Source organism: Anomaloglossus baeobatrachus, chromosome 1 (assembly GCF_048569485.1).
Source record: "Anomaloglossus baeobatrachus isolate aAnoBae1 chromosome 1, aAnoBae1.hap1, whole genome shotgun sequence".
Lineage (NCBI taxonomy): Eukaryota > Metazoa > Chordata > Amphibia > Anura > Aromobatidae > Anomaloglossus > Anomaloglossus baeobatrachus.
The window spans coordinates 192,284,207-192,306,416 of NC_134353.1; the positions used below are offsets into that span (position 1 = coordinate 192,284,207).

The 22,210-nt window shown below is 51.3% G+C and overlaps 1 protein-coding gene across 1 annotated transcript in view; it reads right to left on the reverse strand.

Moving 5' to 3' along the window:
• Positions 1 to 22,210, reverse strand: part of ETFDH (electron transfer flavoprotein dehydrogenase) — a 99,197-nt gene that overhangs the window by 55,985 nt on the left and 21,002 nt on the right. Inside the window, exon 5 of the mRNA XM_075347525.1 lies at positions 44 to 162. Within this exon, the coding sequence (XP_075203640.1) occupies positions 44 to 162 (119 nt within the window). The remainder of the gene's footprint in view (positions 1 to 43; positions 163 to 22,210) is intronic.

Genomic DNA, 22,210 nt, shown 5'->3' on the forward strand with positions numbered 1-22,210 from the left:
TAGATATTTATGGTACATTAAAAAGAGACACATAACTATGTACCTCCGCTGCAGCATATCCAGGGTAGATTTCAACCCCCAGAGCCTCCGCCTGCTCACCAAGCCAGCTGACCAAGTGTCCAAGCCGTACAATATAGTTGCCATGATTATTCATTGGAAGTCCTAAAATGTAAAACAAAGATCATCAAAGCACTGGCAGAATTTTCTGCTGCATAAGAGATCGTTCTACAGTCCTATCTCTGAATGATACAAAAGGGAGGGTGTGGGTGTAAATGTGTGCGTGTATTACACGTTTTCACTTTCTAATAAAGTAACAGTCTGTGTAAAAAGAGTGCTTAAAGCACCACTTCAGCGGTTTCTTTCCTTCAGTGCTGCAAGTTTCTGGACTCTAGTATTATACTTACCAGCCGCCATCTTCAACTCGTCAGGGCATAGCTCTGGCCCGATCCGGCATCTTGTTTAATCAGCTTCTGACTGACCAGAAGTCAGATGTAACGGTCACAAAGCTCCTAATGCAAATCTATGATTGCCTCTGTCTGTATCTCCTGGACTTACAGTGAGAAAGACCTCCAGCTTGTCCTACAAACACCGGAGCAATCCGGAAGGTCATAAACTGCAGAAAACGACTGGAGCGGAACCAAAAACAGAAGAAGAAGATGGCCGCAAGTGTACATAACTAGGGGCAGGTAGCTTACATTAATGGCACCACTCCAGTGCTGAAATAAAAAATAACCAGTGCTGCTTTAATCCAAGCGCAAATGTATCCATACTAGTCTAGGAGCGCCGGCATTCATCCCGGCAGATTGCTAGTATAGAATTGTGTGGGGAGAGAGAGCAGGAAGGAAGAGAACAATTCCCTCTTCTCCTCCTCTCTGCTCACCCTGGTCTGTCAATCACTCAGCTGTAAGAAAGTGCAGGACTGAGTGACAGAGGAATAATCACTGTTTTAACACAGACTGCAGCATCAAAAATGCAACAGAACTGAAGCTGGCTGGCCGGGATAAGGAGCTGACAGTGTACTCTAGAGATCCTCTGCAGCATCAGTGCAGTGCTTACAAGAAAAGAGCTTGTAAGCACTGTATATATCTAGCAGTACTGGCAGGTTCCCTTGGCAACACACAAAGAAAAGAAAACAACTAGTTGAAGAACTGGGGCAAATAAAATCTGATTTGTAAAGTTGCAAGTGTTTACAAACCGCATATAAATATATACATCTGAGAACATGGGAATAAATCTTTAAAGAGGGTTTCCAGGCAACAAGAAAAAAAATATTCATAAAGGATCTTTAACACCACCCAGACTGTTTTCACCTCCCTCCAAACCTATAACTAAATTGAGTCATAAATCCACCAAAGTAGATAATCCGATAAATGTATTAAACATACATCAGGATAATACAGCATAATATAAAAGGAAAAGAACAAGGTGCTCAGAAAGGATTACAAGTAGGGAGAACACCACATTGCAGATCAAATAAATATGCATAGTAGCAGCAAGAGTACCCGGCTCAAAAGAAAGAACCATCCGCTAGAACATAAAGTACACGTGCAAAATAGCAGCTAAGGTACTTAATTATCAAATAAGTGGCACTCACCCATAATACCCTGGATTCTGCAAGGCAATGAATCTCCAAGACCTCTACATGCGTTTCGCGTGAGCTTCTTCAGGGGGTGGGGGGCAGAAAAAGCCCACACAAAACGCGCGTATACTGTATACTGCATTGCCACAAGGAGAGGTCTCGGGTGGGAAGGAGTGCCATTTGACTCTTATATAAAAGAGAAAAAGAGTAGGCAAGGAGCACTCAACTCACTAAATAAATCAGTGTAATAACGTTTATTATATGCATAAGGTGCAAAACCGTATAAAATCAATTAAAAACAAGGACACCTGTTCCGTGGACTCAGTGAAAAAGCGCAATGCACTAAATACAATCAAACAAGAGGCAAAAGTATTATCCCAAGGACCTACAATAAAGTGCTAATGCAAACAGATATGGCCATAGGGTACCGCATCAATACATAATATCAAGACATGGAACACAGGGAATGAGAGATGAAATAAAACCCTGAAAATATTCCTGCTTGGAGACAGCGCACCACCATGTAAGACCCAATCTCCAAGCAGGAATATTTTCAGGGTTTTATTTCATCTCGCATTCCCTGTGTTCCATGTCTTGATATTATGTATTGATGCGGTACCCTATGGCCATATCTGTTTGCATTAGCACTTTATTGTAGGTCCTTGGGATAATACTTTTGCCTCTTGTTTAATTGTATTTAGTGCATTGCGCTTTTTCACTGAGTCCATGGGACAGGTGTCCTTGTTTTTAATTGATTTTATACGGTTTTGCACCTTATGCATATAATAAACGTTATTACACTGATAATTATTTAGTGAGTTGAGTGCTCCTTGCCTACTCTTTTTCTCTTTTATACAATGTTTTTGTAAGCTTTGCACCCTCACTTGGTTCAATTATCTTTTTTCTATTTTAGCTGTGCGGCCCTGTCCCTCCTTATGCCATTTGACTCTTAGGGGTACTTTGCACACTACGACATCGCAGGTGCAATGTCGGTGGGGTCATGTCGAAAGTGACGCACTTCCTGCGTCGCTCTCGACATCGTAGTGTGCAAATCCTAGATGATACGGTTAAGGAGCGCAAAATAGTCGTAATCGTATCATCGGTGTAGCGTCGGCGAATTCCATAATTACGCTGATGTGACGGTCCGATGTTGTTCCTCGCTCCTGCAACAGGAAACACATCTCTGTGTGTGAAGTCACAGGAGCGAGGAACACCACCTTAACTGCGTCCCGGCTGCAATGCGGAAGGAAGGAGGTGGGCGGTATGTTTACATCCGGCTCATCTCCGCCCCTCCGCTCCCATTGGCCGCCTGCCGTGTGACGTCGCACGACCCGCCCCCTTAATAAGGAGGCGGTTCGCCGGCCAGAGTGACGTCGCACGCCAGGTGAGTGCATGTGAAGCAGCCGTAGCGATAATATTCGCTACGGCAGCTATCACAATGATATCGCATCTGCGACGGTGACTATCGCGCTCGGCATCGCAGCATCGGCTTGCGATGTCGTAGTGTGCAAAGTACCCCTTAGAGTACAAATTTTTATACAATAGTTTGCGGACTCCATATACAGAGCCCCTAAGTACCATAAGAGCAAAGTCACCCCTCAAGTGACCCTATTTTGTAAATTACACCCCTATAGGATTTTTCATTGGGCACATTTTACAAAAAATGTTGTATTATATTTATCCTGTACTCTAGGCTTAGCCCTTACATCCAGGTTTCCATCTAAGGCTATGTTCGCACGTTGCGTTTTTTTCCGCGTTTCTGCAGCGTTTTCAGCAGCAGCGTTTTTGCGCAAAAACGCATGCGTTTTTGATTGCCAGCAAAGTCTATGGGAAAAGCAGAAATCCTGTCTGCACTTTGCTTTTTTTTCTGCAGCGTTTAATTTGCATATTTGTGGTCAAAAACCATGCTGAAAAAGAAGCAGCATGTCAGTTGTTTTTGCCATTTCTGCAGCGTTTCCTTAACATTGGAGTCAATGAGAAATGGCAAAACGCAACCAAAATCACAATTCCTGCGTTTTTCATGCTTTTTACCTGCTTTTCCACTGCGTTTTTGGCTCCAAAAACGCATGCTTTTCTGGACAAAATTTAATGGGTTCTAATGTTCCTTTACACACACACACAATAACCGAAAGAAGGGAATTTTGTTTACTTACCGTAAATTCCTTTTCTTCTAGCTCCTATTGGGAGACCCAGACAATTGGGTGTATAGCTACTGCCTCCGGAGGCCACACAAAGTATTACACTTTAAAAAGTGTAACCCCTCCCCTCTGCCTATACACCCTCCCGTGCATCACGGGCCCATCAGTTTTGGTGCCAAAGCAGGAAGGAGGAAACTTATAAATTGGTCTAAGGTAAATTCAATCCGAAGGATATTCGGAGAACTGAAACCATGAACCAAAAGAACAATTCAACATGAACAACATGTGTACACAAAAGAACAAACAGCCCGAAGGGAACAGGGGCGGGTGCTGGGTCTCCCAATAGGAGCTAGAAGAAAAGGAATTTACGGTAAGTAAACAAAATTCCCTTCTTCTATGTCGCTCCATTGGGAGACCCAGACAATTGGGACGTCCAAAAGCAGTCCCTGGGTGGGTAAAAGAATACCTCGATAAAAAGAGCCGAAACAACGGCCCCCTCTTACAGGTGGGCAACCGCCGCCTGAAGGACTCGCCTACCTAGGCTGGCATCTGCCGAAGCATAGGCATGCACCTGATAGTGTTTCGTGAAAGTGTGCAGACTCGACCAGGTAGCCGCCTGACACACCTGCTGAGCCGTAGCCTGGTGCCGCAATGCCCAGGACGCACCCACGGCTCTGGTAGAATGGGCTTTCAGCCCTGAAGGAATCGGAAGCCCAGAAGAACGGTAGGCTTCAAAAATCGGTTCCTTGATCCACCGAGCCAAGGTTGACTTGGAAGCCTGCGACCCCTTACGCTGGCCAGCGACAAGGACAAAGAGCGCATCAGAGCGGCGCAGTGGCGCCGTGCGAGACACGTAGATCCGGAGTGCTCTCACTAGATCTAACAAATGCAAATCCTTTTCACATTGGTGAATTGGATGAGGGCAAAATGAAGGTAAGGAGATATCCTGATTGAGATGAAAAGTGGACACCACCTTAGGGAGAAAGTCCGGGACCGGACGCAGAACCACCTTATCCTGGTGAAATACCAGGAAAGGGCCTTTGCAAGACAGCGCTGCAAGCTCTGACACTCTACGGAGTGAAGTAACCGCCACTAGAAATGCCACCTTCTGCGAAAGACGTGATAGAGAGACATCCCGCAGCGGCTCAAAAGGTGGTTTTTGAAGAGCCCGTAGAACAATGTTGAGATCCCAGGGTTGCAGCGGACGCTTGTAAGGTGGGACTATGTGGCAAACTCCCTGCAGGAACGTGCGGACCTGCGGAAGCCTGGCTAGACGCTTTTGAAAAAACACGGAAAGCGCCGAGACTTGACCTTTGAGAGAGCCGAGAGACGAAGGGAATTTTGTTACTTACCGTAAATTCCTTTTCTTCTAGCTCTTATTGGGAGACCCAGACGATTGGGGTATAGCTACTGCCCTCCGGAGGCCACACAAAGCACTACACTAAAAAGTGCAAGGCCCCTCCCCTTCTGGCTATACCCCCCCGTGGTATCACGGGTTCTCCAGTTTTAGTGCCAAAGCAAGAAGGAGGAAGCCAATAACTGGTTTAAACAAATTAACTCCGAATAACGTCGGAGAACTGAAAAACCGTTCAACATGAACAACATGTGTACCCGCAAACAACAAAAAAATCCCGAAGGACAACAGGGCGGGTGCTGGGTCTCCCAATAAGAGCTAGAAGAAAAGGAATTTACGGTAAGTAACAAAATTCCCTTCTTCAGCGCTCTATTGGGAGACCCAGACGATTGGGACGTCCAAAAGCTGTCCCTGGGTGGGTAAAGAGATACCTCATGTTAGAGCTGCAAAACAGCCCTCCCCTACGGGGATGTCACTGCCGCCTGCAGGACTCTTCTACCTAAGCTGGCATCCGCCGAAGCATAGGTATGCACCTGATAATGTTTGGTGAAAGTGTGCAGACTCGACCAGGTAGCTGCCTGGCACACCTGTTGAGCCGAAGCCTGGTGTCGCAAAGCCCAGGACGCACCCACAGCTCTGGTTGAGTGGGCTTTCAGCCCTGAAGGAACCGGAAGCCCAGCAGAACGGTAGGCTTCCAGAATTGGTTCTTTGATCCATCGAGCCAGGGTGGCTTTAGAAGCCTGCGACCCCTTGCGCTGGCCAGCGACAAGGACAAAAAGTGCATCTGAACGGCGGATAGGCGCCGTGCGAGAAATATAGATTCTGAGTGCTCTCACCAGATCTAGCAAACGTAAGTCTTTCTCATACCGGTGAACCGGCTGAGGACAAAAGGAAGGCAAGGATATATCCTGATTAAGATGAAACGAGGATACGACCTTAGGGAGAAACTCCGGAATGGGGCGCAGCACTACCTTGTCCTGGTGGAACACCAGGAAGGGAGCCTTGGATGACAGAGCTGCCAGCTCAGACACTCGCCGAAGCGATGTGATCGCAACAAGAAACGCCACTTTCTGTGACAGGCGAGAAAAGGAAACGTCCTTTAGAGGCTCGAAGGGCGGCTTTTGCAGAGCAACTAGTACTCTGTTCAGATCCCATGGATCTAACGGCCGCTTGTACGGGGGCACAATATGACAGACCCCCTGTAGGAACGTGCGCACCTTAGGAAGACGTGCTAGACGCTTCTGAAAAAACACAGATAGTGCCGAGACTTGCCCTTTAAGGGAGCTGAGCGACAAGCCCTTTTCCAACCCCGATTGCAGGAAGGAAAGAAAGGTGGGCAATGCAAATGGCCAAGGGGATACTCTCTGTGCAGAGCACCAGGATAAGAAAATCTTCCACGTTCTGTGGTAGATCTTAGCAGACGTTGACTTCCTAGCTTGTCTCATTGTGGCTACGACTCCTTGAGATAATCCTGCGGACGCTAGGATCCAGGACTCAATGGCCACACAGTCAGGTTCAGGGCCGCAGAATTCTGATGGAAAAACGGCCCTTGGGACAGTAAGTCTGGTCGGTCTGGCAGTGACCACGGTCGACCGACCGTGAGATGCCACAGATCCGGATACCACGATCTCCTCGGCCAGTCTGGGGCGACGAGTATGACGCGGCTGCAATCGGATCTGATCTTGCGTAACACTCTGGGCAAGAGTGCCAGAGGTGGGAAGACGTATGGGAGCCGGAACTGCGACCAATCTTGAACTAATGCGTCTGCCGCCAGAGCTCTTTGATCGCGCGACCTCGCCATGAATGCCGGGACCTTGTTGTTGTGCCGGGACGCCATTAGGTCGACGTCCGGCACTCCCCATCGGCGACAGATTTCCTGAAACACGTCCGGGTGAAGGGACCACTCCCCTGCGTCCATGCCCTGGCGACTGAGGAAGTCTGCTTCCCAATTTTCTACGCCTGGGATGTGAACCGCGGATATGGTGGATGCTGTGTCCTCCACCCACATTAGAATGCGCCGGACTTCTTGGAATGCTTGCCGACTGCGCGTCCCTCCTTGGTGGTTGATGTATGCCACCGCTGTGGAGTTGTCCGACTGGATTCGGATCTGCTTTCCTTCCAGCCACTGTTGGAAGGCCAGTAGGGCAAGATACACTGCCCTGATTTCCAGAACATTGATCTGAAGGGTGGACTCCTGCGGAGTCCACGTCCCCTGGGCCCTGTGGTGGAGAAACACTGCTCCCCACCCTGACAGACTCGCATCTGTCGTGACCACTGCCCAGGATGGGGGCAGGAAGGATCTTCCCTGAGACAATGAGGTGGGAAGGAGCCACCATTGTAGAGAGTCCTTGGCCGTCTGGGAAAGAGAGACTTTCCTGTCCAGGGACGTTGACTTCCCGTCCCATTGGCGGAGAATGTCCCATTGAAGTGGGCGCAGATGAAACTGCGCAAAGGGAACTGCTTCCATGGCTGCCACCATCTTCCCGAGGAAGTGCATGAGGCGCCGTAAGGGGTGCGACTGGCCTTGAAGGAGGGATTGCACCCCTGTCTGTAGGGACCGCTGCTTGTTCAGCGGAAGCTTCACTCTCGCTGCTCGAGTATGAAACTCCATGCCAAGATACGTTAGCGACTGTGACGGTGACAGATTCGACTTTGGAAAGTTGATGATCCATCCGAACGTCTGTAGAGTCTCCAGCGTAGCATGTAGACTGAGTTGGCATGCCTCTTGAGAGGGTGCCTTGACAAGTAGATCGTCTAGGTAAGGGATCACCGAGTGTCCCTGAGAGTGCAAGACTGCTACCACCGCCGCCATGACCTTGGTGAAGACCCGGGGGGCTGTCGCCAGACCGAATGGCAGAGCTACGAACTGAAGATGGTCGTTTCCTATCACAAAACGTAGAAAACGTTGATGTTCTGTAGCAATTAGCATAAAAATTACCTTTATTCCTAAACTTGTAGGAGCAAATATCTCACTCCAAAGGCACAAGTTAGGTACTGAAAGCCATCACTGTAAGTGGTGATAAACACCCTAGTCATGTGGGCTAGCCCAATTAGGCAAGCGCATACAGTGAGGCCACTAGAATAACAAACACATGAAAAAAACTAAACATACATAAAGGAAAGAGGTATTGCTTATAAGCAAAGGACAATGGTCCAATTGGCAAAAAAACGCAATATACAAAATAATACCTAAAAAAGCAATAGCATTACAATGCACTCCATACGCTGACAATGGTCAGTCATATACATAGACGAAATGCAAACAATATTTAGGTATTAAAAAAGGAATGGTCTCACCCAATCATAGTGTCAATGGTTTGGTGAGGGCTGGCAGTAAGGACCTGACTGAAGACGATCATGTCCCCTGAGGAGTCTTAGTGACGAAACGCGTCGGGACGCCGGGATGTCATCAGGGTCAGCATAGGGGTCCAGCTTGAGACCTAGTTGTGGTCCGTCCTTGTTAGGACGGAAGTCTGGGGCAGCAGTCTTTTGTTATTTTGTATCCAGGAGGTAGTAGGGCCAGTGTATGGCGGACATATCCACTACTCAGGATCTAGAGACTGCGTGTCCCTCCATCAAAAGGGATTGGGTGAGACCATTCCTTTTTTAATACCTAAATATTGTTTGCATTTCGTCTATGTATATGACTGACCATTGTCAGCGTATGGAGTGCATTGTAATGCTATTGCTTTTTTAGGTATTATTTTGTATATTGCGTTTTTTTGCCAATTGGACCATTGTCCTTTGCTTATAAGCAATACCTCTTTCCTTTATGTATGTTTAGTTTTTTTCATGTGTTTGTTATTCTAGTGGCCTCACTGTATGCGCTTGCCTAATTGGGCTAGCCCACATGACTAGGGTGTTTATCACCACTTACAGTGATGGCTTTCAGTACCTAACTTGTGCCTTTGGAGTGAGATATTTGCTCCTACAAGTTTAGGAATAAAGGTAATTTTTATGCTGATTCTATAACCTAACCTTAATTGGATTGCTATGTTCTGTAGCAATTGGCACGTGGAGATAAGCATCTTTGATGTCTATTGAGGCAAGGAAGTCTCCTTGAGACATTGAGGCAACGACAGAGCGGAGGGTTTCCATCCGGAACCGTCTGGCGTGCACATGTTTGTTGAGCAGCTTTAGATCCAGAACAGGACGGAACGAGCCGTCCTTTTTTGGAACCACAAAGAGATTGGAGTAAAACCCTCGCCCTTGTTCCTGAGGCGGTACAGGAACCACTACTCCTTCCGCTCTTAGGGAGTCCACCGCCTGCAGCAGGGCATCTGCTCGGTCTGGATGTGGGGAGGTTCTGAAGAACCGAGCTGGAGGACGAGAACTGAACTCGATTCTGTACCCGCGAGACAAAATGTTTGTCACCCACCGGTCTTTGACCTGTGACATCCAAATGTCGGAAAAGCGGGAGAGCCTGCCCCCGACCGGAGATGCGGAGGAGGGGGGCTGGAAGTCATGAGGTAGCCGCTTTGGAAGCGGTTCCTCCATTTGCTTTCTTGGGGCGTGCGTGAGCCCGCCAGGAATCTGAGACTCTTTGCGTCCTCTGAGTCCCTTTGGACGAGGAGAATTGTGTCTTGCCCGAACCTCGAAAGGACTGAAACCTCTGCTGCCATTTTTTCTGCTGAGGTTTGCTTGATCTGGGCTGGGGTAAGGAAGAGTCTTTACCCTTGGACTGTTTAATGATGTCAGCCAATGGCTCGCCAAACAGTCTATCTCTAGATAAAGGCAAGCTGGTTAAACATTTTTTGGAACCAGCATCTGCTTTCCAGTCCTTTAACCACAAGGCTCTGCGCAAAACTACCGAATTGGCGGACGCCATTGAGGTGCGGCTGGTAGATTCTAGGACCGCATTGATAGCGTAAGACGCAAATGCAGACATCTGCGAGGTAAGGGACGCCACTTGCGGCACCGCTGGATGTATGATAGCATCCACTTTTGCTAAACCAGCTGAAATAGCTTGGAGTGCCCATACGGCTGCGAATGCTGGAGCAAACGACGCGCCGATAGCTTCATAGACAGATTTTAACCAAAGGTCCATCTGTCTGTCATTGGCATCCTTAAGTGAAGCGCCATCCTCCACTGCAACTATGGATCTAGCTGCAAGTTTGGAAATCGGGGGGGTCTACTTTTGGACACTGGGTCCAGCGCTTGACCACATCAGGGGGGAAAGGAAAACGTGTATCCTTAGAACGTTTAGAGAAACGCCTTTCTGGATGAGCGTCGTGTTTCTGGATTGACTCTCTGAAGTCAGAGTGATCCAAGAAAGCACTCAATTTACGCTTGGGATAGAGGAAACGAAACTTCTCCTGCTCTGCAGCTGCCTCCTCTGCAGAAGGAGCTGGGGGAGAAATATCCAACAGTCTATTGATGGCTGAGATAAGCTCGTTTACCATGGCGTCCCCATCCGGGGTATCCAGATTGAGAGGGGTTCCAGGATAAGACTCCTGATCACTCTCTTCAGACGCATCACAGGGCGACTGATTGCGCTGAGACCCTGAGCAGTGTGATGACGTTGAGGGTCTTTCCCAGCGAGCTCGCTTAGGGTGGCTAGGGCTATCATCTGAGTCATAATACTCAGCCTGGGAAGCCGGGGACCCCCTTGCAGTCTGGATTAATTCCAACTGAGGGGGATTAGAGGACAGAGACCTCGCCGTGTCCATAGACTGAGCCCCAGTCATGGATTGCAAAGTTTCAAGGATTTTTGCCATAGTCACAGACATTCCATCAGCAAAAACTGCAAAGTCTGTCCCTGACACCTGGGCAGGACTTACAAGCGTCTCAGCCTGGGTCACTACCCCTCCGGACTCCGGCTGGCGAAGCAGCACCGAATCTGAGCATTGCACACAATGGGGGTCTTTGGAACCTGCTGGTAGAGCAGCCCCACATGCAGCACACGCAGTGTACACAGCCCTAGCCTTGGCAGCCTTGCGTTTTGTGGATGACATGTTGCTGCCTCCTCAGAGCGATCTGGGGTATCCAGCCAGGAAGCGACCTCACAGTGCAAGAAATAAATAAATATATATATCTGGTGACACAGTACACCAATGCACACTGAGGCACTAGAGGGGCCAGCTGAAATGCCGCTTACCGCCCGCTTAAGAGCGGGTGTGTGGTCTCCAAAAGCCCCCTAGTCCAGGTCTCCCAGAGCCTTGCGTCCTTCCTCTAGCCAGACTGCATGTAATGGCTGCCGGCGTCCTGGGAGAGGAGGGGGGGGGCGGGCCCTGGGCGTTCCTGACTAAGAGCGGGAAGCCTGCTTCCCTCTGTGCCTAGTGAGAGGGCTGGAGCATGTAAATCAGGCTCCAGCCCTCGTCGCTGCTGCGAAACAGCGTCTCTCCCCTACCCTGATTGACAGGGTGGGGGCGGGAACGAAGCGGAGCTAGGCCGCAAAAGCCGGGGACTGGATTTATAAACGCCGCCGCCGTAAAAGCGCGGTCGGCGTGTCCCCGGCGCACTACAAGTCACAGCAGCGCCGCCGGTCCAGTGGGGGTCGGCGCTGCGTTCCCACAACACAAAAGTCCCCCAGTAAACTGCAGGAACACCAACTCAATCGTTACGGTCCCCGGCGCACTACAACACCCAGCCAGCCCGGAGTGTGTCTGTGCCTGCCGGGGACACAGAGTACCTGTATGATGCAGGGCCTTGTCCCTGATTGTACTCCTGCTCCGTATCCATCAGGTGCTATGGGTCTGTGGATGGAGCCCGGCGTCAGAGCTTAGAGGCCGGCAGGATCCCACTTCCACAGAGCCCTACAAGGGGATGTGGAAGGAAAACAGCATGTGGGGCTCCAGCCCCTGTACCAGCAATAGGTACCTCAACCTTACAACACCATCCACGGGTGAGAAGGGAGCATGCTGGGGGCCCTATATGGGCCCTCTTTTCTTCCATCCGAAATAGTCAGCAGCTACTGCTGACTAAAATCTGTGGAGCCATGCGTGGATGTCTGACCTCCTTCGCACAAAGCTTGAAAACTGGAGAACCCGTGATACCACGGGGGGGTATAGCCAGAAGGGGAGGGGCCTTGCACTTTTTAGTGTAGTGCTTTGTGTGGCCTCCGGAGGGCAGTAGCTATACCCCAATCGTCTGGGTCTCCCAATAGAGCGCTGAAGAAAAACCCTTGTCCAATCCCGATTGAAGGAAGGAAAGAAACCTGGGTAAGGCAAACGGCCAGGGGATGAACCCCCTCTCAGAGCACCAGGCTAAGAAGATCCTCCAAGTTCTGTGATAGATCTTGGCTGACGTTGGTTTCCTGGCCTGTCTCATAGTGGCAATGACATCTTGAGACAACCCTGAGGACGCTAAGAGCCAGGACTCAATGGCCACACAGTCAGGTTGAGGGCCGCAGAATTCAGATGGAAAAATGGCCCTTGAGATAGCAAGTCTGGTCGGTCTGGGAGCGTCCACGGTTGCCCCACCGTGAGATGCCACAGATCCGGGTACCACGACCGCCTCGGCCAATCTGGAGCGACGAGGATGGCGCGGCGGCAGTCGGACCTGATCTTGCGCAACACTCTGGGTAGCATTGCCAGAGGAGGGAATACATAAGGCAGTTGAAACTGCGACCAATCCTGAACTAAGGCGTCCGCCGCCAGAGCTCTGTGGTCCTGAGACCGTGCCCTGAATGCCGGGACCTTGTTGTTGTGCCGAGACGCCATGAGATCGACGTCCGGCGTTCCCCAGCGGCAACAGATCTCTTGAAACACGTCCGGGTGGAGAGACCATTCCCCCGCGTCCATGCCCTGGCGACTGAGGAAGTCTGCTTCCCAGTTTTCTACGCCCGGAATGTGAACCGCGGAGATGGTGGAGGCTGTGGCCTCCGCCCACAGCAGAATCCGCCGGACTTCTTGGAAGGCTTGACGACTGCGAGTGCCGCCCTGGTGGTTGATGTACGCAACCGCCGTGGCGTTGTCCGACTGTATGTGGATCTGCCTGCCCTCGAGCCACCGATGGAACGCCTTGAGGGCTAGATACACTGCCCTTATCTCCAGAACATTGATCTGAAGGGAGGACTCTGTCGGAGTCCAGGTTCCCTGAGCCTTGTGGTGGAGAAAAACCGCTCCCCATCCTGACAGGCTCGCGTCCGTCGTGACCACAGCCCAGGATGGGGGAAGAAAGGATTTTCCTTTCGACAGAGAAGTGGGGAGAAGCCACCACTGAAGCGAGGTCTTGGCTTCCAGAGACAGAGAGACTTTCCTGTCTAAGGACGTCGGCCTCTTGTCCCATTTGCGGAGAATGTCCCATTGGAGAGGGCGCAGATGAAATTGCGCAAATGGAACTGCCTCCATTGCTGCCACCATCTTCCCCAGGAAGTGCATGAGGCGCCTCAAGGGGTGCGACTGGGCCCGAAGAAGGGATTGCACCCCTGTCTGCAGCGACCGCTGTTTGTCCAGCGGCAGCTTGACCATCGCTGAGAGAGTATGAAACTCCATCCCGAGACACAAAGCAAAAAACTGATGGGCCCGTGATGCACGGGAGGGTGTATAGGCAGAGGGGAGGGGTTACACTTTTTAAAGTGTAATACTTTGTGTGGCCTCCGGAGGCAGTAGCTATACACCCAATTGTCTGGGTCTCCCAATGGAGCGACAAAGAAATTTAAATGTTAAAAAATTAGAAACTTCACCTATGTTTCTGATAAAATGTGCATAACCACTATTTTCTCAGTAAAAATGATAATTTCCCATATAGTTTTATTAAAAGTTAATTTTATACTTTTTTCTCTTTTTTCATTCTTTTTGACTAATTCAACTTTATTTCTCAGTGTCTTGATCTCAAAAACGCATCTGCAGAAACGCAGGTAAAAAGCGCTAAAAACGCACTAAAAACACGGTAAAAACGCATGCGTTTTTAACGCTAAAAAATGGTCAAAAGCCATTTGGTCAAAAACCAAGGGAAGGAAAATGTGCAGAATAAACTGCTGGTACTCCGACGCAACGTGCGCACATAGCCTAAATCTCTAAATGATTGATTCAGATGACACCCCAGAGGGATCCATTCTCTATAATGAGGCAGCAGAGTTACTCTGGACTCCATCTGGCCTCTGTTCAGCATGGTCATTTTCAGAAGTGTACAAAATTGTGGTTTACCAAGTTTTTATGCACCACTAAAAAGACAGACTCAATCGGATTATAGACCAGAGAGATCATAGGCAATCTCCATGTGACTCATTATAGTGAATCTTCTGTCAGGGATTTCATCTGAATCACGTATTTAAAGGATTTACCGTATTTTTCGCTTTATAAGACGCACTGGAATATAAGACGCACCCCAAACTTAGACATAAAAAAAGGTAAAAAAAAGAAAAATGGGGTCCGTCTTATACTCCGGTGTTCTCTTACCGGAGGGGGGCAGCAGTGGTGGTGAAGCGGGGTCACAGGAGGCACAGGTTGTGCTGGCAGGCGCGGCAGGTCAGTGGCAGCGGGGTCCGTGGTTGCAGGTGCCGTGGCGTCCGTGGTTGCAGGCGCGGTGGCATCCGCGGTGGCAGGATCCGTGGGGTCCGTGGTGGCGGCAGCAGCCGTGGCGTGTGAGCCGTGCAGCAGGCCGGTGCAGTGAGTGTCCGCGGTCCCGGTTCAGTGGTGGCAGCGGCGGCGGCGACTGCTCAGTGGTGGCAGGGACTGCTCAGTGGTGGAGTGTGTCCGCGGTCCCGGTTCAGTGGTGGCAGTGGCGGCGACGGCTCAGTGGTGGGAGTGGCGGCGACGGCTCAGTGGTGGGAGCGGCGGTAACTGCTCAGTGGTGGCAGCGGCAGGGACTGCTCAGTGGTGGCGTGTGTCCGCGGTCCCGGTTCAGTGGTGGCAGCGGCGGCGGCTCAGTGGTGGGAGCGGCGGCAACTGCTCAGTGGTGGCAGCGGCAGGGACTGCTCAGTGGTGGCGTGTGTCCGCGGTCCCGGTTCAGTGGTGGCAGCGGCGGCGGCTCAGTGGTGGGAGCGGCGGCGACGGCTCAGTGGTGGAGTGTGTCCGCGGTCCCGATTCAAGTAATGGCGCCCGGAGCGACGCATGCGCAGATGGAGCTCTCATCCAAGGGCTCCATCTGCGCACGCGCTGACTCCCGGAGCAGCGCGTGCGCAGATGGAGCTCTCATCCAAGAGCTCCACCGGCGCCATCATTTGAAAGTGGGACCGCGGACAACTGGTAAGCTGCACAGCCGCCCGCCCCGCATGCACAGAGTGGCAGCCAGCAGGCTGCCCGCCCACTCTGCGTACAAGCCGCCGGGTACCTGTGCTTGCGTGCGGTGGCAGCCGGGTACCCATGGCTGTGTGCGGGCGGCAGATGGGTGACTGTGTGAGGGCGGCAGCCGGGTACCTGCACGGGCACCCGACTGCCGCTCGCACACAGCACCCGGCTGCCGCCCGCACACAGCCATGGGTACCCGTCTGCCACCGCATGCAAGCACAGGTACCTGGCTGCCGACCCCACACAGCACCCGCTGCCGCCCGCACACAGCCACGGGTACCCGGCTGCCGCTGCATGCAAGTACAGGTACCCGGCCGCTTGCATGCAGCCACAGGCACCCGCCCGATCGCCTCAGACAGGACCCCCCCCCCCCCCGCTACCGCTTTATAAGACGCACCCCCCATTTTCCTCCCAAAATTTGGGGAGGAAAAGTGCGTCTTATAAAGCGAAAAATACGGTACATGTAAACCATGGTGTAAGCGCTCTGCATAGAGCGCAGTATAAATGCGAGCTGAGCCTTACTGTGATCTTTGGGAGGAAGAATTAAGACAGGTTTATTCTTTGGCTCAAGTACTATTGTAGCAATATCACATATGTTTTTTTTTTTTTTTACAAAATAAAAACAATTTTATAGAAAAAATGTTTTTGAATCACCATATTCTGAGAGCAATAGCTTTTTTTATTTTTCTTCTGACGGAGCCGAGTTTTATTTACATGTAACTTTTTGATTGTGTTTTATTCCACTTTTTTCAGCAGTATGATGAAAAGGCATGGTTTTCCACAATTTTTATTTTTATTCTTATGGTGTTCACTGAATGGATTAACCAGTTGATAGTTTTATAGAATCGGACATTCTGAACATGGAGATTCCAAATGTGTATTTTTTTGTTTAGTTTTGTTTTTACATAAATATATGTATTTATTGGTGTATTTTTTTGTCCTTTATTTTGTGATATATATATATTTTATTTTTTAATTATTTTACAATTTTCTTTTTACCTAGTCCCAATATAATCCAATATAAACTTACCACTCTCACTTACAAAGCTCTCCACAGTTCCGCACCGCCCTAGATCTCCTCCCTCATCTCTGTCTATCACCCCACCCGTGCCCTCCTCTCTGCTAATGACTTAAGACTGACATCCTCAGCAATTCGAACCTCCCACTCCCGTCTTCAAGATTTCTCGCGAGTTGTGCCTATCCTCTGGAACACACTACCAAGAGAAATCCGATTAATTCCCAACATCCACACCTTTAAGCGGCCCCTAAAAATGCATTTGTTTAGACTAGCCTATCACCTCACTTCCCTGATCTACTCTAGACCCTTTCTGCCCTTCAAAAAAGAAGGGAATTTTGTTTACTTACCGTAAATTCCTTTTCTTCTAGCTCCTATTGGGAGACCCAGACAATTGGGTGTATAGCTTCTGCCTCCGGAGGCCACACAAAGTATTACACTTTAAAAAGTGTAACCCCTCCCCTCTGCCTATACACCCTCCCGTGCATCACGGGCCCATCAGTTTTGGTGCCAAAGCAGGAAGGAGGAACTTATAAATTGGTCTAAGGTAAATTCAATCCGAAGGATGTTCGGAGAACTGAAACCATGAACCAAAAGAACAATTCAACATGAACAACATGTGTACACAAAAGAACAACAGCCCGAAGGGAACAGGGGCGGGTGCTGGGTCTCCCAATAGGAGCTAGAAGAAAAGGAATTTACGGTAAGTAAACAAAATTCCCTTCTTCTATGTCGCTCCATTGGGAGACCCAGACAATTGGGACGTCCAAAAGCAGTCCCTGGGTGGGTAAAAGAATACCTCGATAAAAAGAGCCGTAAAACGGCCCCTTCCTACAGGTGGGCAACCGCCGCCTGAAGGACTCGCCTACCTAGGCTGGCATCTGCCGAAGCATAGGTATGCACCTGATAGTGTTTCGTGAAAGTGTGCAGACTCGACCAGGTAGCCGCCTGACACACCTGCTGAGCCGTAGCCTGGTGCCGCAATGCCCAGGACGCCCCCACGGCTCTGGTAGAATGGGCTTTCAGCCCTGAAGGAACCGGAAGCCCAGAAGAACGGTAGGCTTCAAGAATCGGTTCCTTGATCCACCGAGCCAAGGTTGACTTGGAAGCCTGCGACCCTTTACGCTGGCCAGCGACAAGGACAAAGAGCGCATCAGAACGGCGCAGGGGCGCCGTACGAGAAATGTAGAGTCTGAGTGCTCTCACCAGATCTAACAAGTGCAAATCCTTTTCCCATTGGTGAACTGGATTAGGACAAAAAGAAGGTAAGGAAATATCCTGATTGAGATGAAAAGGGGATACCACCTTAGGGAGAAATTCCTGGACCGGACGCAGAACCACCTTATCCTGGTGAAACACCAGGAAGGGGGCTTTGCATGACAGCGCAGCTAGCTCAGACACTCTGCGAAGTGATGTGACTGCCACTAGGAAGACCACCTTCTGCGAAAGGCGTGAAAGAGAAACCTCCCTCATCGGCTCGAAAGGTGATTTCTGAAGAGCCGTTAGCACCCTGTTAAGATCCCAGGGTTCTAGCGGACGCTTGTAAGGAGGGACTATGTGGCAAACCCCCTGCAGGAACGTGCGTACCTGCGGAAGCCTGGCTAGACGCTTTTGAAAAAACACGGAAAGCGCCGAGACTTGTCCCTTGAGAGAGCAGAGAGACAAACCATTTTCCATTCCGGATTGAAGGAAGGACAGAAAAGTGGGCAAGGCAAACGGCCAGGGAGTAAAACCCTGATCATAGCACCAGGATAAGAAGATCCTCCACGTCCTGTGGTAGATCTTGGCGGACGTTGGTTTCCTGGCCTGTCTCATAGTGGCAATGACATCTTGAGATAACCCTGAGGACGCTAGGAGCCACGACTCAATGTCCACACAGTCAGGCTGAGGGCCGCAGAATTCAGATGGAAAAATGGCCCTTGAGACAGCAAGTCTGGTCGGTCTGGTAGTGCCCACGGTTGACCCACCGTGAGATGCCACAGATCCGGGTACCACGACCTCCTCGGCCAGTCTGGGGCGAGGAGGATGGCGCGGCGGCAGTCGGACCTGATCTTGCGTAACACTCTGGGCAGCAGTGCCAGAGGAGGAAATACATAAGGCAGTCGAAACTGCGACCAATCCTGAACTAATGCGTCTGCCGCCAGCGCTCTGTGATCTTGAGACCGTGCCATGAATGCCGGGACCTTGTTGTTGTGCCGGGACGCCATTAAATCGACGTCCGGTGTTCCCCAGCGGCAACAGATCTCTTGAAACACGTCCGGGTGAAGAGACCATTCCCCTGCGTCCATGCCCTGGCGACTGAGAAAGTCTGCTTCCCAGTTTTCTACGCCTGGGATGTGAACTGCGGAGATGGTGGAGGCTGTGGCTTCCACCCACAGCAGAATCCGCCGAACTTCTTGGAAGGCTTGACGACTGCGTGTGCCGCCCTGGTGGTTGATGTACGCCACCGCCGTGGCGTTGTCCGACTGAATTCGGATCTGCCTGCCTTCCAGCCACGGCTGGAACGCCTTTAGGGCTAGATACACTGCCCTTATCTCCAGAACATTGATCTGAAGGGAGAACTCTGGCTGAGTCCAGGTACCCTGAGCCCTGTGGTGGAGGAAGACTGCTCCCCACCCTGACAGACTCGCGTCCGTTGTGACCACAGCCCAGGATGGGGGCAGGAAGGATTTTCCTTTCGACAGAGAAGTGGGAAGAAGCCACCACTGAAGAGAGGCTTTGGCTGCCCGAGAGAGGGAGACGTTCCTGTCGAGGGACGTCGACCTCCTGTCCCATTTGCGGAGAATGTCCCATTGGAGAGGACGCAGATGGAACTGCGCAAATGGAACTGCCTCCATTGCTGCCACCATCTTCCTAGGAAGTGCATGAGGCGCCTCAAGGGGTGTGACTGGGCTCGAAGGAGAGATTGCACCCCTGTCTGTAGTGAGCGCTGTTTGTCTAGCGGGAGCTTCACTATCGCTGAGAGAGTATGAAACTCCATCCCGAGGTAAGTTAGCGATTGAGTCGGTGTCAATTTTGACTTTGGGAAATTGATGATCCACCCGAACCTCTGGAGAGTCTCCAGAGCAGTGTTCAGGCTGTGTTGGCATGCCACCCGGGAGGGTGCCCTGACTAGAAGATCGTCTAAGTAAGGGATCACAGAGTGTCCCTGAGAGTGTAGGACTGCCACCACTGTTGCCATGACCTTGGTGAAGACCCGTGGGGCTGTCGCCAGGCCGAAAGGCAGTGCCACGAACTGAAGGTGTTAGTCTCCGATGGCGAAACGCAGGAAGCGCTGATGCTCTGGTGCAATCGGCACGTGGAGATAAGCATCCCTGATGTCGTTTGATGCTAGGAAGTCTCCTTGGGACATCGAGGCGATGACGGAGCGGAGAGATTCCATCCGGAACCGTCTGGTTTTCACGTGTCTGTTGAGCAGTTTGAGGTCCAGAACGGGACGGAATGATCCGTCCTTTTTTGGCACCACAAACAAGTTGGAGTAAAAACCGCAACCCCATTCTTGGAGGGGAACAGGGATCACCACTCCTTCTGCCTTCAGAGTGCTCACCGCCTGAAAAAGAGCATCGGCTCGCTCTGGGGGCGGAGATGTTCTGAAGAAACGAGTCGGAGGACGAGAGCTGAGTTCTATCCTGTAACCGTGAGACAGAATGTCTCTCACCCATCGGTCTTGGACATGTGGCAACCAGGCGTCGCAAAAGCGGGAGAGCCTGCCACCGACCGAGGATGCGGTTTCGGGAGGCCGAAAGTCATGAGGAGGCCGCTTTGGGGGCGGTTCCTACGGCGGTCTTTTTAGGACGTGACTTAGACCGCCATGAATCAGAGTTCCTCTGGCCCTTCTGTGGCCTGTTGGACGTGGAGAATTGAGACCTGGCTGAGGGCCGAAAGGACCGAAACCTCGATTGTATCTTCCGTTGCTGAGGTCTGTTTGGTTTGGACTGGGGTAAGGACGAGTCCTTTCCCTTGGATTGTTTAATGATTTCATCCAATTGCTCGCCAAACTGACGGTCGCCAGAAAATGGTAAACCGGTTAAGAATTTCTTGGAAGCAGAGTCTGCCTTCCATTCGCGTAGCCACATGGCCCTGCGGACTGCCACTGAATTGGCGGATGCTACCGCTGTACGGCTCGCAGAGTCCAGGACGGCGTTCATGGCGTAGGACGAAAAAGCCGACGCCTGAGAGGTTAAAGACACAACCTGCGGAGTAGAGGCACGTGTGACTGCATTAATCTCAGACAGACAAGCTGAGATAGCTTGGAGTGCCCATACGGCTGCGAATGCCGGAGCAAAAGACGCGCCTGTGGCTTCATAGATGGATTTCATCAGGAGCTCTATTTGCCTGTCAGTGGCATCCTTGAGCGACGCACCATCTGCCACTGCTACTATGGATCTAGCCGCCAGTCTAGAGACTGGGGGATCCACCTTGGGACACTGAGCCCAACCCTTAACTACGTCAGTGGGGAAGGGGTAGCGTGTGTCATTAAGGCGCTTAGTAAAGCGCTTGTCCGGAAAAGCTCGGTGTTTCTGGACTGTATCTCTGAAGTTGGAGTGGTCAAAAAACGCACTCCGTGTACGTTTGGGAAACCTAAATTGGAATTTCTCCTGCTGAGAAGCTGATTCCTCAATCGGAGGAGCTGGAGGGGAAAATTCTAACACCTGATTGATGGACGCTATAAGGTTGAAGTCGAGGGAAGCTCCCAGCGAGCCCGCTTAGCCGGTCTGGGACTGCGGTCCGTGTCGGAGTCCTCACCGTGGGACCTAGGAGTCACCTCAGGAGCAGTTTGCTGCGCCGACCGAGGGGGGCTGGGGGCAATGATTCAACAGTGCCCGGGGCCTGTGTTACCGGTCTGGACTGCAAAGCTTCTAGTATCTTAGCAGACCATCTATCCATAGACTGAGCCATGGATTGTGAAAGTGACTCAGAAAGTTTCTCAGCCAACACTGCAAACTCTGTCCCTGACACCTGGACAGTGGTAGCCGGTGGTTCTACCTGGGCCGGGGGTCCCACCCGTGGCTGAGGCTCCGGCTGAGTGAGTGTCACAGGGGTCGAGCATTGCACACAATGAGGGTAGGTGGAACCTGCAGGTAACATAGCCGCACAAGAGGTACAGGTTGCAAAATAAGCCTGTGCCTTGGCACCCTTGCTTTTTGCGGACGACATGCTGTTGTCTCCTCTTAGAGCAATCAGTGAGGCTATATAGCCAAAGCAAATAGTGCGGCCGAACAGAGTAAATGTATACAATATAAGGATATAAATATACACTTCGGCACCCAGGGGGGCCAGCACCTAGTAACAGGTGCGGCTTACCGACCGCCCTCAGCGGTTGTGTGTCCACCAGATTCCCTGCCTGGGCCTCCCAGAGCTGTGGAGCACGGTCTGAAGATCTCCACCGGCAAAAGTGCTGATAGCAATGGCTGCCAGCGTTCTGAGAGGAGGAGGGAGCCGTGGGCGTGCCTCAGAAAGTGCGGGAATCTGGTGCCCCGCAGTGCTCAGTGAGGGGGTAGGAGGATACCTAAGTATGCTCCAGCCCTCACCGCTGATGTCCAGTCTAGCGTCCCGCCCTTACCCCTGACTGGCAGGCCCGGGGGCGGGAGTATGCGGTACTAGGCCGCAAAAGCCGGGGACTAAAGTTATTAACGCGGACGGCAAACAAGCGCGGTCGGCGCGGTAGTCCCGGCGACACAAAACACCCAGCAACTGCTGCAGCGTCCGTTACACAGGCGCTCTAGGCGCCGTCCCCAAGGGGACACAGAGTACCTCAGAGTAGCAGGGCCTGTCCCTGATGATACCCGGTCTCCTGTCCGTCAGATTCCCCCAGGGGCTGCGGAGGGAGCCCGGTCCCAGTGTATGGTGACCGGTTAGGATCCCACTTCACCCAGAGCGCCTAAGGGATGGGGAAGGAAAACAGCATGTGGGCTCCAGCCTCTGTACCCGCAATGGGTACCTCAACCTTAA